Raw genomic sequence first — 18,846 nt, 5'->3', positions numbered from 1 at the left:
GAGGAATTTCTGAGCTTAACATTGTCATTTATTTTATTTTATTTTTTTGTAACCGTGTTGCTGTGCAAAATAAGACTTCTGCCCTAGGATGCATGTGTGTGTGTGTGTGTGTGCTAGTGCTAACTGTCCCACTGGGACATACATAACAGTCTTACAAAAGCATTGGATAACACCTAAGGGGTGTAGGCCTCATCGACTCAGAAGGAAGAGAGCTGATTGGCAGGACAGCAAAGAGACATTTACGTCATGTCACAGACGCAGTCACTGCACGTCAATGGCTATGATGTCACGTCTTCTGCTACATTTACCTCACTCTCACAGCAAAGAGGTGGAGCCGAGAAAATCTGCAACCACTGCAAAAGCCAAAATTAGCTCTGAAGTGAGTGCAAATACACACACCTACTCAGATAGATGTGCATCCCCCTCACACACACACACACACACATACAGTGCTGTAGGGAATGATTATTCTGACATCTGAAACACAAGCCAGCAGAGCGGCAAATTGCCACAAGCTCTCCGAATGGCTGTGTTAACAGTGCTCTCATTCAGCATGTTCTGCTTCATACCCTCAGTGAAAGGAACCGCCACAATTAGCTTCACCATCTAAAAATGTAGGCACTCTGCATGGATACAACACAGAATGCAACTAGCCATTGGCTGCCATTTCAATGCGGCAACCAATCAGAGGGTTTCCGGCTGAACTATTCTGTTTATGCAATGCGTAATGTCATTTGGAACAAGTGGAAAAAAAGTCAGACAAAAACCTCTTTCTCAAATTGCTATTCAGCACTTGTTCCAAGAATAGCATTGAATTCTGTGGACGGTTTTGATGTGGGTTACTGCAGCATCTATTAGGCATAAATAACATAGTAATGCAGTACATGAATGAATCACAAAGTTGAATGTTGTTCATTAAGGATTTTATTTTTTGGAGGCAAAACAATGAATATATGTACTTTTTTTTTTTACAGTATATGAGGATCAGTTTCTACAATTTAACAATGTAAACAATCTCGGAAGAGAAATGTGTTCAGTTTAAAAGGAAGCCATCATCATTTTTTTTTTTAATATTTACATGAATTAAAATATAATTTATGACATCAAATAATTCCCACTATATAGATTTGAGCTAGGAAACTAGATTTTAACAATTTAAAAAATACTGAAACGCATTTGTCTCCACATTCTCAAGATGTAGGAAAATCACACAATACCGAGAAGAAAATAAAACTAATACCATTTCAAGACTTCCAAGCTAAGTGGCATATAAATAAAAAAACAACGACAACTCAAAACATATGTAAAATATAAAATCTTACTAGAAGTATTTACCGAAAACTACATTAAAAAAGGAAAATCATAGCAAACTTTGATAGTCATTAGATGTAAATAGTCAAAAAAAAAAAAAAAAAAAACAGTTAATGAAGAAAAATGTATGCCCTTTGACTCAAATTTAGTTTCCACAAAAGACAAGGTCTGGAAGCAGCAATACAATTCAACATGGATGTGTGATTCATTAACTGATGCTCTGGCACCACTTCTTGATAAAAATGATCCAACCTTCCCCGAAAAATAATCACTGCTGATTCAAGAGGAAAATTCTCCTATCTTGCAAGAGCATGTACTTTGTGAGCAACAAATTGCAGGGCCATAGATTAATTAAAATTAAAAAATTAAAAGTGACATTTTGTATGAACTAATAAAAAAAAAAAAAAACAGGAAAAAAATCACATGCGCTCTCTCTCTCTCTCACACACACACACACACACACAGAGCAGGGCCAAGTCAAACGATCATGACATTCTTGAAATGGATTTGATGTGATACCTCACTTCTCCTGTATCCAAACATCAAATGTACTTTTTGGTCAACTTGTCTAGCGATTGCTAAAATGAGGGCTGGAAAAATGTATTGCATTGAAGAAGGTTCCCTTTGGAAGTTTTTTTTTTTATTATTATCATTTTTAAATTTGAATCTGTACATTCTAGATTGACAGTGTTCGATGTATTGAAGTGTTCTGAAACACTGAATAAAATGGTCTATAACAAATTATATCATCTATATATTTATCTACACAAACACAAATATATATATGTGTGTATTTATATAATCATATATATGTATATACCTTTTATAATATGGCTGTATTGAAAAAGTTTACTCAGTGAAGAAAACACATTGGATTGTACATGAGATCAGACAGGACTGATAGCTTTATTTTCCTCGAAGGTTTAAGGCTCTCCCTGTGAGACTGTTTCCCTCCAAACGTCTGCCTTCTTTTCGTACGATCTGAGCCGTCTGCAGTATACAGTACAGGATTCGATTACCCTTAATACAACCAACCTCTTCTGTAAAGCCTTCTGTTATAAGAAAAGCTTTCTTAGATCTCTCAGCGGTATTGCATCTCAATTGCATAAAAAAGAAAAACTTTTAATCTTAACCTCATTAAATAGAACCATTTCTAAAGGGACACTTTATACAACTGTGTTTGACTTATGAAGCCATATCAATGAACATTTCCCTTCTGGATCTCCCTGTATTGCTTAATGCTGCATCATCGGGTTCACCAACAACCAATCAGAGCCACCCTTTGAAACCACACGTTACCACATCGCTGTACAGCACATATCCATACATCTCATGTTTACACAAGACACAGTGCTATATACACATTATATACTTCTCCATATATATATATATATATCATGTAAACCAGCACATCTCTCACTTACTTTGTAGTATACATACTAAGCACAAACACTCATTCAGTTAAAGATCTTATAGGGCAAATTGGACAAAAGCAGCTGTAATATTCAGAGGTCTTGTCCAAGTAACAGCTCAGTACCGTAAAAGGGAAAGCCAAAAGGCACGTCCTGATAGGATACTTAAATACCGAATAAGGCGTTCTGTACTTAGTGTGCGCTCTAGTAAAAGTCGAAAGAGAATTCAGTCATGTAAACATTCAGGTATTGGGTGTGTTTCTGGGCTAAAGGGGAGAGTTAGGGTGTTAAGAGAGGCTGATGGCTCTCTCTAAACCAGCACACACACACACACACACACACACACACATGCTCACAACTGCACTAGATTCACAGGATTCGAGGAGACCCCTGCAGAATAAAAGCAACAGGTCCCAGCATATAATAAGGGACGGACCCATCCCTAGACCCCGTAAAAGACACGGACGACACGCAGTTATACACTGGTACACGTTTAGACTTCAAAAAACACACACAAAGGACAAAGAGACAAAAAAACCCGCAGATCGTCCCCTGTCAGAAAGGAGAGAGTAAAAAAAGAGTGTTTGAGCTTATAGAGAGAAAGAGTATGAGAGAGTGACATGTAAACAAAGCAGAGATACCACTGTATCTCTAATAAGATTGAGCTCTGGAAAGATCTTCCTCCTAGTTTACCGCCACCCTTCTCTCAGCAAAAGCCTGGAAGTCTGGTAGGGCTATGCTACTGGGAGTCGAAATGCTTAACTGTACTTTCGAATCTAGACCAATAGGATGGGAATTACAATCACATTTGTGATACATTACATTCTTGAAAAACGTTTCCGTCAGATTGGGATTCTGAACCAGATTGGGTCGCATTCTGACAAGTAAAACGGTAACCGCAACTAGAGAATTAAAGAGGAAGTGTGTAGCTCGGCACCAAACATAATGACTGTTTTCAAACAGGTTTCCAATTGGTCAGCCAAACAGAAAGCTCCACCCCTCAACTCACACCATTGCGATGTGTCAGGCTGCTCAAACATCAAAAGATGTTTTGAAATTATTTTTAGGATTTGTGTTTACTTAAACAGTTTTTGGGCTGGGATTGGAGTATTTTAAAGTTAAAAAAATGCCACACTTCAGCTTTAAGGTAGCACAATCGGGTTTGGACTCGGTTGTGTCTGACAGCCAGCAGCAAAAGCCCCTTCCACACCAGAGGAGGGCAGAGGCCAGACTAAAGAAGCACTACCTCGTTTGAGTGCATAGATGAAATCAAGGAAGCACTAAAATTACAAAAAGACTACTCTTTTCTTGACTTAATTACTTGATCTGTAAACTCTACCTTGTAGGATTTTTTTGTTTGTCGTTTTTTTTAAATCCACTTTTAATCCATCGTAACACACACACACACACACACACAGAGAGTTGAACATCCACAAAGTTTTGCTAATACAAAGCTGTTATTGTTTATATATTTGTACGACAAAACGGTGAAAGCACCTTGCAGGTCTAAGAAGAGTGACAAAGGGGTACAAATAAAAATAAAAAATAAACACACGCACGTCACAACAACCGATGGAAAAGAGTGCGGTTTGCTACAAAGCCCGAGCCGCTCGCAACATCACGAATGGCATCAAACACACACGAGAAGCAGCACTTGTGTCCAGTGTCTCAAAGCTGTTTCTGTTCCTTTGTAATCCTCTCGCCCCAATGACCTCTGATCCTCAGGAGTGACAAGGTCTATTTTTTTATTCCAATGTTCAAAATGTAAACATGAAGAAGTGCCTTGGTTGAGCTGCTGAGGCGAGTCTCGAGCAGGGCGTGACTCTGGAGGCGTGGTAAGGCGCGTGTCAGCGATGCAGGCTCCTCTGAGCCTCTTTCAGCAGAGCGTCAAAGTCCAGTGCATCATACTTGCTCTTCACCGGACCGGGACCCGCCTCATCTGAACGGCAAAAAACTCACGGTTAGTTTGTTACACTAAGGTCATCTGCTTTAAAAATTAAAACATTTATATATGGTGAAAAATATTTCCTGTAACAACAAATCGTATACTTTTAAAATAATTTTAAAATAATAAAAGTTTGTGCACATCTCTCTAAATTAATCTCACTAATTATTAAAATAATTTTAGATGTACATTCTATATTATATTATATTATAAGTAAATAAAGTAATAAAATACAAAAAGTACTATAATTGGGCTTGGCAAGATACTGGGAAAAAAATTGTTCGTTGTTAATGTCAAACTCTACAATATAATGGTGTAAAATTACCTGCTGTTTGATACGTGTTACTTTACCATAATTTATATAGAATTATAGTAATTATTCATTTTGTATCTTTTGTTATTATGTTTTTGGTTTTCATGTTAATTCTAATCTAGTCTAGTCTAGTTTTAATTATGCTCGACCTTAGTGCAGCTTTTGATATAATAGATCACGATATCCTTAATAAATGTTTAGAGCATGTTCTGGGTCTGAGAGTGACTGTTTTAAAATGGTTTTCTTCCTATTTGAAGGGAAGATCAATTTCAGTGAAAATTGGGGAATTTTCTTCCTCTTTAGTCTCTATTGATTTGTGGAGTTCCACAGGGCTCCATTTTGGGGCCTATTCTGTTTTCACTATTTTTGCTGCCTTTAGGCCTTTTATACAAAAAAAAACAAACATAGTATGTCTTATCATCTTTATGCTGATGATGTTCAGATTTATTTGCCTATTAGATCTAGAGGATCAACTTCTCATTCATCTTTGTTATTATGTCTTGAGAAGGTGAAGGGCTGGTTAAATCAAAAACGCCTACAGCTAAATTCGAGTAAATCTGAATTTAGCATTTTTGGCCCAAATAAGGTTGACAGTAACATAAATTATGTTTTAGGTACATGGACAACAAATGCGTAGTCCCAAATCAGGAACTTGGGTATAATTTTTTGCTCAGCTCTAACTTTTGATCATCAGATTAAATGTGTGGTGAAAAGTTGCTTCTTTCAGTTGAGAGCTATTGCAAAAATGAAATCCTTTTTGTCTGTTGCTGACCTTGAGATAGTGATTCATGCATTAATCTCATCCCGTTTGGACTATTGTAATGCACTTTTTTTGGGAGTAAGCTAATCTCTTATTTCAAAATTGCAATTGGTCCAGAATGCAGCAGCAAGGCTCCTTATTAGCTTAAATATCGGTTTCAGTATAAGGTGTTACTGCACGTTTTTAAAGCTGTCGATGATATGGCCCCAGAATATATTATGGGCTTAGTTCATATGAACTCTGGTAGACCTCGAAGATCATATAACTGCTTACTGTTCCCAGATCCAAAAACTCGCCTGAAAACGAAAGGAGATTTTCGGTCGGTGACCCAAGACTGTGAAATACCCTTCCACCTGACATCAGATCTGCAACCACAGATGATGTCTTTAAATCTCGTGTATGGCTTTTAATTGTTGATTTTTGGAAGATGTTATTTGTTCTGTTTTCTGTTTTTGTTCAATTTTTATTTATTTATAGTGTCCTTGTATTGTTGTGTTGCTGTACAGTCCTTTGGTCTACTTTTTAGTGGAAAGGGCCCTATAACAAAAAAAGTAGACTTGAGACTAGTTTTTCGGTGTGCTTGTCAAGTTTTATTTAATTGACCCTGAATGATATTTATTTGTTTTATTTAACAGTTACAGCACTGCTTTATTATATGGCCATTACTAATCAAACACTTGGCTCAGTGTCTGTAATATATTTTAGGATGATAAATCACACTTGTGCTGTCATTTACAAATTTACTCAATTCACTTCAACAAATCTTGGTTTTTCCATTCAGTTCATGCATTTCATGTTACTAATCTGCATAATGAGCCTGTGCATTTCTTTGAACATTAATATGATTTCAATATTTGATTTACTTTTGTATGAAAAACTATTTTTGAACTGTGTTACGAAGCAAAACCAGCGGAGTATCACTGATCAAGATACCAGCATCAGTCATTTACAAAACACAACATATATGTTGACAGCAGTTTTTTTCTAAACTATATTAAAGCAAACTTTAATATAGGCTAGATATAACCTGATTCAGCACATTGAATTACACGATGAGTGTGATTTAAAAAATGAGCACATTTTCATTCTCATTTTCTGGAACTGACTTGATGTAATAGCAAGCGCTGCGGTGCACCGGCCTGACTATAATTAAAAATGCACCCTGCTTTTTCAAGCAGGTCAACCAAGAATCAAAAAGTCTTTTTTCCATTTAAATGCAAATGAAGTTGAATTAGGCTGTTTATTAGCTTTAGATATGAGAAGACACCTTCCTCTGACTTCATCTGCCTCAGAACAGAGCACCAGACGTCTGATGCAAAGACGACATCAAAGAGAAAGAAGCTCTCTGTTCTCTTACCCAGATCTATGTAACGCTTCCTGCCGAACCGCTGGCTGCTGCTCCCCCCGCTCGGACCGAGCGAGTCCCACCTGTGCCGTGAGGTCTGGCCATCCTGAGACGGTCTCAGTGTGATCACCCCACAGCGCTCCCTACAAAAACACACAGAAACATCAGCGCTCCATCCTCCCACTCAGGGCACCATACGCTCAGCGAAGTAGAACCCACTCGTTTTTGATGACCACTTTACAGTCCTCCGGACGGCCGAAGGCCTCGAAGCGCTTACGCAGCATGGACTGAGTGACGCTGCTCGGAAGGTTGTGAATGTAGATCACTTGGCACTTGTTCTGTGAATGCACAGCGGATTAGAATAAATACACTCGACGGCACTTAAAGGAAAAAACGAATCAGACATCAGATGCATCTACGGCTTTGATAATGAGCTTAATGTTGCGACTAATAAAATGGGTTTGAAAACACGACCTACCACATCATTCTCTTGTCCACACTTTGTCTTGCTCCATTTCTCAGCTGCGCCGTGGCATGTCACAGAGCTCTCATCGCTGAAAGAAGCATGACGGGGCTGAGTTACTCAAAATGACTAATACATTGAAAAAGCATGTAGTTAGTACATTGCTCATTTTCAATTATTAAAGGCAGTGTTTGGTCATCTGCAACACGTCTATAGGACATTTGCAATCAGATGTCAAATACACGTTTAGAAGATGTCTTTAGGATGTAAAACTGACATTTTAAAGACATCTATCAAATCTGGGTATAGATTAACCACCTTAACTTAACCATGGGTTTGTAATAAACTGTAATAAACTTCTTTAATAAAACCATGGTTAATTTTCATAAGGGTGATTCATAAGGGTGATATTTTTTTCATATTTAGCATTTTCTGTCTTGTTTTCCATTACAAATATCTAAACATTCCTGAATCAAGATACGTTTACTTGAAAAGAAAAATTACTGAAGATATTAAGATACAAAATTCTTCAAATTAGAAAAAGAATTGCCACTGGGGCAAGAAAAAAAATCATGCTTTCCTTCTGAATTAAGAAGATTTTTTTTACCCCACTGGCATTATTTTTATGTTTGTTTTAAATAAAAACGAACCACATTTTGAAAAAAAAAAAAACAAAGAATAAAAATAAATCAGAAAATGACTTAATATCTTAATTTATTTTCTCAAGTAAATGATTCTTGATTTAAGCATGTTTAGATGTTTTTTTCTAAAAACAAGAAAAATACTAAACAAAATAAAAATTTTTTTTTGCTGTGATTCTGCAAGTTTACAGTTTTTTTAACATCTAGATCACTGCCAAACATTTCTGATGTGATGTAGGAACTTTAACTCATACTGCGTTCACACCTTGTTGTAATTACTGTAATTACTAATGGCAAGCCTCACAATTATCTTTGCTTCCTCAGAATAATGAATTTCTTTAGCTACACTATTAAAACGAACATGTAATCTGAGTAATCAATACACAAAACCAGATTAAAGTTCACTGCTAGGATCCCTGTAACGAGAACTGTATTAACGTCTTTGTTCTACTTTCTCTGTCTGCCGTTTTAAACACCCAGTTTAGTCGTCGATTAGGGACCCTGAGACATCATACACACACATTTGGGCTTCACATAAGTGGCGATCTATTGCACTTTTCAAAGTCAGAAGTTCAGCAAAATGCAACAGTGGAAAAAGCCCCGGAGTATTCAGTACCTGAAGGGGAGTTTGCAGCCGGGAGACGGGGGCGAACAGGAAACTGGGGACTGGGCATCCAGCTCTGGGGTGGGAGACCGGACAGGTGAGGGTTGACCGGTCTGCTCTGGACCGGGCGAGGACAACACCACGGGTGAATCAGCCTCAGACCTTTGCTGGCGATCGGTTAGGAGCCTCTCCTCCTGTCTCTCCATCTCCAGTGTCTTGCAACTCTCTCCCAGGCCCAACAGGCAGTAATCGTGATCCCCGTACGCATGTTGCGCCCCTTCCTTAGCGTCCATGTCGCCCGTTTGGCCCATCCGGCGCAGCTGGGCGTACAGCTCCGTCTGCTCTGGGAGCTTGCGTATATGTGCCCTCGCCAGGCACGAGCTCTTGGTGCTGAGCTCAACTTTTCCGTCTGGTTTGAAGAGCTCGTCCTCCACTGGTTTATGAGGAGGTGTGGTGGGGGGGGTCAGGCCTGGAAAACACACACTCATTAATCACTACCACACACACATTGAATATCACCAAGCATTCTGTTATTAGCCACAGCACAGAATTAATGAAGCTTACAAAAGGAGTCATACATAATATGAAGCATGTATAATATATGATTACAAAAGATTAACTTGAATCACTTAAAAAGCAATTATCTCCGGTGCTTCTGCACATACTAACCTCTAAAACCAAGCGTTAAACTTCAGAAATCTTACATATGTAAAAACCACTGTTTGAAAAGTTGAGGTTGTTTTTGCTTTTATTCAGAAATGACACATTCAGTTGATTAAAAGTGAGAGTAAACACATTTATGACGTTACTAATGATTTCTATTTCAAATAGATTATGTCCTTTTGATTTATTTATACCGAAAATAAGAATCCTGTATATATGTATAATAGTTTCCACAAAAATATTATGCAGCACAATTGTAATAAAAATAATAATAATGTTTCTTAAACAGCAATGATTGCTGAAGGATTATGTGACACTGAAGATTGGAGGAATGATGCTGGAAATACAGCTTTGCATCACAGGAATATATTACATTTTACAATATTTTCAAATAGAAAACAGTTATTTTAAATTGTAATAATATTTCACAATATTACTGTTTTTGCTGTATTTTTGCATCAAATAAATGCAGCCTTGGTGAGCATCTCTTTTCAAAAATCTTACTGGCCCCAAACTTTTCAACAGTAGCATTAATATGCAGAAGTCTTTTTTTTTTTTACATAGATGCTTGAACTTGAGCTTAAATACATTTGTTTGGACAGGGTCCACTAACAGCACAAAGTCCTTTACCATTCAGTTCATTTAGACATTCGCTAGCCTAATTCAGACCCGTCATTGGCTACATTTTAAATCCTTTGCAAATACTGGCAAGCTACTAGCATGTGTGAGAACATATGAGGTGAATCAAGTGCTAATAGCTCACACAATGCCAAAAAACGACACACTTATAAAAAATACCCCTCACTGAGTGTGTAATATTACCTGCTGTGCCACACAGCTCCACAGAGAGAGTCTGCTCAAAGGACTTGTTGGCATACTGCGCGTCTCTGATCAGAGAAATACAGAAAGAGATTGCAGTCTATTAAACCCTTACATGGACAAGAAAAACAGAGAGAGAGAGAGAGAGAGGAAAGGATGCAGTCTCAGCTACATGCATCAGATTTACTGTTGTGGAGGTCTATATTTGTCTACTAATGACATTTGGAGCAGGGTTTGATTGATCTCGGTTGTTTTACTTCACACCACGTCTGAGCTATGCATATGCAGAGAACAACAAATGACTGTAATTGGTAGAAGAACCTCAGGGCTATTTATAGAAAAGTTTTACTGCGTGAGACCGAGTGCTTTGTTATGTAAAAACAGCAACTCTACAAGCCTCCTCTAGGCGATTCAGAAGATGGACGGAGTCCAGCGGTGGTCTTAAACTGTCGGCCTGGAAGTGTTCCAGAGCTCAGGAATAGATTAGATATGAATGAAACACACACCCGTTGGATTTGGACGCCAGCGGCAGACAGAGGCAGGAGCGTTTCTCTGCAATCAGAACAACAGACAGATGTTAGAGATCCCAACCGCACACGCAGTGCTCTCTGAATATTAAAATCATGCTTAAAGCTTTATTATAAGGTGTTCACATCAGCATTCGGTTTCTGGGTTCAAAAAAGCTACAGAACAAAAAAGTTCTTTGAGCTAAGATTAAGTTAAAATCTGCTGACAAATATAAACATATAAATGTATATAAATTATTCAATAAATCTATATAAATTATATAAATTAGATAGAATACATGTGTGGATGTGTGTGGGTAAAGGCAACAGTAAACAGATGTTTCTCTAAAAGAACCACTGAACTAAAATGTTAATAAAAGTTAATAAAAATGAATTTTTTTAAATATTAATAATTTATAATTTTTTTAGATTTGTATTTATTTTTAATTAATTTAATATAATGTTATTTTTGCCATGTGAAAAGAAAATATGACATTTGCGTGCACACTTAACCATGGAAAAGTTTTCTAAATGTTAATGTTTTAATATGCATCTATATATATATATATATATATATATATATATATATATATATATATATATACACACATATATATATTGGTCATTCAAGGAGACTCAAATTTATTAAACTATTTTTGATATAAATCTAAACTGATATATTTGATTATATTTGATTATTATTATCTATCTATCTATCTATCTATATATATATATATATATATATATATATATATATATATATATATATATTTATTTATTTTTTTTTTACTAACAACAGATTCAGATGCACAAAAATAAATAAATAGTGTGTCTTTGTCATGTGAATCTCTAGTTTTAGGAGTGAACTTGCAGTGTTTATTCGTCGTGTGTTGTTCGTGTCTTACCGTCACTGCAGCGAGGGTTATGGGCTTCAGACGTCTTGTGGGAGCTGCTCCTCTGCCTGCTATCAGAAGGAGGCTCGGTGGGAGGATGCTTGACCGTGTTCTCCTCCTCGCTCGATTGTCCAACACTGGCTTCCGACCGGCCGCAGTTCACACGCACTCTCTTAGCGAATCGGCTGGGGAAGGAGGCCAGCCGGCGAGAACGCCTGACCGAGAAGGAGCCTTCTTCCGGCTCGGGGCTCTTGGGGCGCTTTGCGGCCTTGTGCGAGCTCTCGCAGTCCGAGTCTTTAGGTTCGGCTTTGGGCTGAAGGTCAGCAGCGAGGCGAGTCGCAGCCCCTCTGCAGTGGATATAAGGAGGGCTGTGCATCCTGTAAGGCTTGCTCACGTCAAAGGAGCTGACGTCCTCCAGCAGCTCCTTCAGCAGGGAGTGGGCTTTGATTTCCCTGCGGCGGGTGAAGGGAGCCCTCGGCTTGGTCAGAGGAGATGGTTTCTGAGGGATCACAGGAAGGCTGCGGGGGACCTGCGAGCTCTCGGGCTTGGCCTTACGCTCTCTGCGATCCCAGATGGCCTGTTTGCGTATGGGCAGGCAGTACGTGTGCATGTATTTGATGAGCTCCACTACAGAGTGCATCTCCTTCTCCGAGGAGAACTGAGGCTTTGGTGGCTCGACACACACCATGCTCTCGCCCTCGCTGCCGGACGACTCCTCCGAGTCACTGTCCTCTTCCTCCTCCTCCTCTTCCTCTTCCTCTGTGTCAGCTGAAGGTGTGTCTTCGGTCTCCTGCGCGGTGGTCAGGTGCCGGTGGAGCTCAGTGCAAAGACGACCGGAGGGCCTCGCCGGCCGTGGCTTACGCTCCTGTGTGCTTGATTTGTCCTTCTGCAGAGGGAGGACGAGACGTTTCATTCAATCTTTTGATATTAAATATAATAAAGCAACAAGGCTTAAGAGAATGTCCATTGATTGATTTTATTATGCTTGAGATATGCTGTTAGTCACAGCGTGAAGCATTGTTACACAACCTCAAGTGAACTACTGCTTTTATGAAAACATATCTTCACTAAAGAAACAATTGTTTAAACATGTAAAATACCATTTAAATATTTGGGGTCAATTTTAATATTTTTTATTCCACAAGGACACATTAAATTGATCAAAAGTGACACTAATTTATAAAGTTAAATGCTGTTATTTAGAATTTTGTTCATCAAAGTATCCTAAAAAATTTATCGCGGATTCCACAAAAAATATGAAGCAGCACAACTGTTTTCAACATTGATAATAGCAGCAAAGCATATTATTCTGATTTCTGAAGATCATGTGACACTGAAGACTGGAGGAATGATGCTGAAAATACAGCTGCGCATCACAGGAATAAAAATATTAAAACATATAAGAAATCAGAAAACAGATACTTTGAGATGTAATCCTATTTTAGTATGTTACTGTTCTTGATCAAATAACTGTAGAGTATATGAGACTCCTTTAAAAACCACTCGTACACAAAGAAAAGCTTTTAAACGTAGTGTATAAATATTATACATACATCATTTTGCACTTTTTATATTTTTATATTTATAACTTTATTATAATAGTATATATTACATAATTTTAAAAAAATGTAAATCAGCTCCAATCACAATTTACAGAAATCTAATCCGATCTGAATGTTTTACAACAATTTCTGAAAAAAAAAAAAAAAATTATAACAATTACAATAAACAACATGTACCAAAACCGTTTTAGCACTACAATGACAGAAGTAATAAATCAGAAAAATAACCCTTTTGAAATGGTTATAGTGTTAAGCTTTTGCTCATGGCATTGGTCAGCGCTATGTCGTGAGCTATCTTTTGTAACGCCCTTGTGAAAAGAGCAAACACGCGAGGCTTGCAGGGCAGCTGAACCCCTAGAGTCTATTTCAGAGTGCACTTCGCTCTAAGGTTACTGTGACAAATGTGCCAAGGTTAGTCGCAAGATATTCTCTTGGTATCTGAGGAACTAGTGCTTGTTCTTTTAAGTAATCTCAAACCCAGTGAGCATTGCCCTTTAGGCTGTGGCTGTGCTATGACAGATGGCTGCGCTCAACTCTAATGCGACAGCGGCCTTAGCCGAAGCCGAGCGAGTGAATGAAGAACCACAGGCTTCACAGGCTTCCAAACTTTGAAGCACAAATCCTCAGTGTGGTTTCTAAAGGCTGGCATACGCTAATGAGGCATTAGCATTGCTGAGGGGTAGTGAGTAGCATGCATGCTAACACTGAGGTTGTTCAATTATGTAAGAGTCTTCTTTGTCTTCTTGCGTCACATGTTTTGTGTTTAAACCACAATCACAGCTGGAACTTCTTCTCACCTTGTGTACAGGCTTCACGGGTTTGACGTGCTGGCTTCTGCTGCTGTGGCGAAACACGCTGCCGTCTTTGTGCGAATCGAGGCCCGCAGGCACATTAGGGGGCGACAACAGGAGCTTTTTGAGCTGTGGAGGGAATGAGAGGCCAGGGGTTATAATCTGATGACCCATGGTGCATTTATAAATTACACACAAAATCAAAAAAGTTAGCATTCTGCACTTTCAGTACTCAAACACGACAACAAAACAAGCAGTTCTGTGCTGTAGCCACTGTAAGAACAAGACTTTAAAGTTACTAGTTATTCGAGAAAATCTGAAATGCGAGTCCTAAATGACCAGTGCAGGCAGAGAAAGCAAAGTGAGAAGCAGCACAGTGTTGTTGAGTCCCTTAAGCGTTTGTTAATGTGCCAACTTGGCAGTTCTGTCCATGTCTCTCAGTGTCCATAGAGGAAACTGAAGAGGCGCCGAGGGTCTCAGCTTCTGTGTACCAAACCGGTTTAGCATGCACTGGCCATCTATGTCATGAAAACATGTGCTCTGCCGTCCCCATTCCTGGTTCTTCAATGCACCCCTTGTTTTGCACACCGACTGGCCTCATTTAGGGGCCGAGGTGTAACCGTGGCCATCGCCAGCAGAGGGGGTTCTCCGCTCTTGGGTAAGATACACCCAGACTAAACTCTTACACTGAGACTCCAGGAGAAAAGCGAAGTTACACAAATCATCTAACAGAGAAATGCATCTGTCTAGACTTGTAACTTACAGGCATTTCTTTTCTAGAATTAAATATTGTGAAAAGACTAAATAACTGACAGTAACTTAATTAACCATATTTTGTAACTTTACAATAAGGTTCAATGTGTTAACTTTAGTTACTGAAATATAAACATGAAAAACATGAAATAACCATAATACTCTCATAAAATCTATTAATCTTGGTGAATTTTATATTTTTTATATACACTTCCATTATAAAGTTTGTGATCAGTATTTTGTGTGTGTGTGTGTTAATATTTTATGATATAAATATCTTCTGCACACTAAGGTTGCATTCATTTGAACATAAATGCATTAAAAGCAAGAATATTGTGAAGTATTATTACAATTTCACTGTTTTCTATTTTAATTATAATTATTATATTTTCAAAATAAAATAATAATAAAATTGAATTTTATACCATTTTAAAATGTAATTTATTCCTGTGATGCAATACAGATTTTTCGACAGTCATTACTCTTCAGGGTCACATGATCCTTTAGAAACACTACTTTGAACCGTAGTGTATAAATAACATATTTTTAACATTTAAAGTTGTATAATTTAATATCAATGTATTATGAACACATTAATTAATGATGAATGATAGTATACAGTATTTATAAACCAATGAGGAACAGTTAATCAGTCTCAGTTAATGTATTAAATATATAAATATATATATATATATATATATATATATATATATATATATATATATATATATATAGCACATATAAATGTTTTGTTGCATGATTGTAAATTGTAGTTTTCATAGAAAAACTACAAACTGTAAACAATCTGTATTTACTGGTATTTCCAGCCCTAGTGGCACCATAAAAGTAGTCTTATTCTCAGAAGGATATACATAATTTTCATCAGTTTAAGGATAATTTCCCTCCTTCAGACGTCTCTTACACTCTGTAAGTTGGTCTTTTTTTGGTATCTCTGAGGCTATGATTATCTCAGTAATCATCAGAGCCAAACAATGCCATCCCAGAACAATGTCCGTTCTGAAAGGTATTGAGTGAAATATAAGACAGTAATAACCATAAGTACTTCAAGTCTCTATAGCAAAAAAAAAATCACAAAACACAAGACAAACTGGAAAAACAGTTACATTACAATACAGCCATGCCAAGTCATTGTTCAGCGTTACAGGAAAGAGCAGTGAAATAAAGAAGAAAAGCTGTCCAACGGGTAATAACTGTTATAACTGGTTTTACAACGTACACAGATGAAATTGTTGGGGTTTGTGAGCTGAGAGGAACAGATAACAAACACACCAACTTGTTCCAGGAAGCAGTTTCTTTAGAAAGAGATGAGTAAAGAGTAAAGAAAAAAAAAAAAAGAGGAAAGAGCACTGCTGAGGATGTCCATCTTGTGACCTGAAGGAATCAAAGATCTGGGACGCAAATATTAGCATTCCCTTAAAAAAAAGAAAAAAGTACCATGGTATTACCATGTTTCTGGACGTTCTCGTGATGGTAATGCCATGGGATTTTCTGAAGTACACCACTGTTTAAAAGTATTTATTTGATCATAAACCCAGTAAGGTAAAAAGGTGATATTGTTAAATATAATTACAATTCTGTTTTCCATTTTAATATATTTAAAAATAGGGATGTGATGATGAACCGTGAGCCGGTTGTTGATCAATGTATGTGACGATTCAAGACGGTTGAGATGTTAAAACCAATCGGGATTCATTTGGGTTTCCTCTCATTTTAAATGGAAAGCGCTCAGGCACTTAGTTCACATGAAGATAATTTCGTCTGAGAAATAATAAAACGACACATCTTTATTTATAACTAATATCTCATTTTGTTACTTTTTTTGTTTTTGTTGAGAAAGTCATATTGTAAATCCTATTGCATTGTGAGTTGACTGAATCGTTATATCCCTATTTTACATATAAATCTTACTGACCCACCGTTTTGAATGGTAGTGTGCGATTTCAATAGCATGCTCTTCATACATTGCCATGGAATATATCAAATAGCATGCTATTGCCATCAGATACCATCACAATACCATGGTATCACCACAGTACTTTCTTATAAGACTCAGAAGAAGAGCAATGGGAGGTGTTGCAAAATGAAACGCTAGAAAAAGCAGTGTCCACGTTCCACATCCTGCCTGTGAAGAGGATTCTTGTTAGATCGTTGCTTAAAATGAAACAAAAAGCCCAAAATGAGAAAAATTCAGACCTGTGTTGCCTATCATACCCATGCTGTGGGGTAGTCAGAGGCCCATCCAAATCCACCTTAAACAGGAAGGAAGGGTTCTTACTAGAGATGGGTCTTCTGTCTCTGGGCTCAATGAGCCAGGGAGGGGCTCACTGTCCAAAGGGAGGTCATCTTCCTCCTCCTCCTCCTCCTCCTCCTCCTCGCCCTCCTCAGGGTCGTCCCCCAGCGAAGGGAACACAGACAGACCCCCGACTCCGTCCTCAACAATGCCGTCCAGGCTGTCTGTGAGGGCAGCGAGCAGTGCCGCATTTTCTTCCTGAAACAACCAGAAAGAAATGAAGGCAAATGCTCTGAAAAGCAAAGATTAGGAAAACCTACACTTACACAGTTAGTATACGTCTAGTATATTCTTTCTCTTTACAAGACAGAAACAGTGGAGAACAACAGAGGTTATTCCTAAAAGAAGGAAAAGTCAGGATTGAAACCGTTGCAGGCTAGACTCAAACCTGCAACACCCATATGGGCACCATGGCTCAAAATAACAATGCCCTGACTTTGACTAACAGTTAGATTTCATCTTACACCACTGTTCTGTCATAATTTGCTCAACCTTCATCTTCGAAACTCAAATGAAATTATATATTCTTAATAATTGAATACTGTCCAGGCAAAAATGTCCATGCATCAAAGGCTACGACATAAAAGGCTTTTATTAACATGTATAGAAACATGGCTGAATGCATGTACATTATTCATGTCAAATGTGGTAAACGATCTATGAGGTTCATTCTGGCATAAAGCAAGAATGTTTGAGCTTCCTATGTCCATTCCTGATGTGCTCTATATCTGTGCATTGATCAATGCTTATATGTGCATAAAAGTCCAAATTAAATCTGTTCATCAAATAATGCAATCAAGTCGCTTCTGAAGACTTTGATTCATACCGATTACTTTTAAAATGTCTTGTTTTACTTTTTGATGCGTGAAAATTTCACGCAAAAAAATACAAAAACAAGTGAATTATGACGGTATTTTCATTTTTGCATGCACTATCCCTTTAAGACTAATGCCTTTTCCAAACTTGCAGCCCTTCAAGTCCAATCTTGACATAATTCTACATGGATTAATTTCAAGTGCATCATTTGGGACAGAGACTTACTGAAGATTTACAAATACCACTAATCAGCACAATCAAGGCAGATGATTCAGATGATGGTTCCCACCTCGAATAGCTCTGGGTCTCCTCCGCTGTACTGTATGGAGGCAGGGGAGTGATCTGAGTGCTCGTCGCACCAATGCAGCTCACTGAGGCAGTTCACCGAGTCAAAATCACTGGCGTCCAGCTGCGAGAGGTCAAAGTCAGGGAAGTCAGCATCCAGGCGGTCAGCATCTGAGCAGACCTCCTCTTCCCCATACTGAGACCGAAAGGGAGAAAAAAATGATAGGTCAGAAGGCCATCATCAGAGGACACATCTAAAAAGAATGCACTCCGCCGTAAACGCTGGGAAATCAATAGAGATGCAGTGACTGTGAAGATCCTGAGCTCGTAACAGTCATCTGAATTAGTACTAACCCTCCGCACAACTTCATTACAGCTAATGAACTGGCAGTTGAAAGAAGAAGAAAAGCTGACCCTGGATTTAGCAAGGGTTGCACATCGCTGAATTAAAAACCATAGCTATGGGGTTTTGGGGTTGGTGTCAGAGGGAACTGCTAAGGAATAGAAATGACTTTTCTCAAGACCCATGCTTTATGTTTCGCGATGCTGCACTCCATCTAAGTATTTTTGAACATGCAAGGGTCCCTTTGAAACGTGCGTCTGATTGGGGTCAGGTGAACCCGAACCACACTATTAATTATAGACCTTCCTTA

The 18,846-nt window shown here is 38.1% G+C and overlaps 1 protein-coding gene across 1 annotated transcript; it reads right to left on the bottom strand.

The window, feature by feature from the left end:
* Window positions 1-906: 906 nt before the first annotated feature.
* Window positions 907-18,431, bottom strand: LOC113057868 (peroxisome proliferator-activated receptor gamma coactivator 1-beta-like; the record flags this gene model as incomplete). The annotated part of the gene is made up of 11 exons (XM_026225422.1): window positions 907-4,662; window positions 7,099-7,229; window positions 7,306-7,424; window positions 7,565-7,640; window positions 8,807-9,263; window positions 10,280-10,344; window positions 10,783-10,828; window positions 11,688-12,561; window positions 14,035-14,157; window positions 17,078-17,290; window positions 18,198-18,431. Coding segments are annotated over 11 exons (2,430 nt in total), but the record flags the coding sequence as incomplete, so codon positions are not given.
* Window positions 18,432-18,846: the final 415 nt, after the last annotated feature.

Source organism: Carassius auratus, chromosome 39 (assembly GCF_003368295.1).
Source record: "Carassius auratus strain Wakin chromosome 39, ASM336829v1, whole genome shotgun sequence".
Taxonomy (NCBI): Eukaryota; Metazoa; Chordata; class Actinopteri; order Cypriniformes; family Cyprinidae; genus Carassius; species Carassius auratus.
This window is presented reverse-complemented; position numbering and strand designations above follow the sequence as displayed.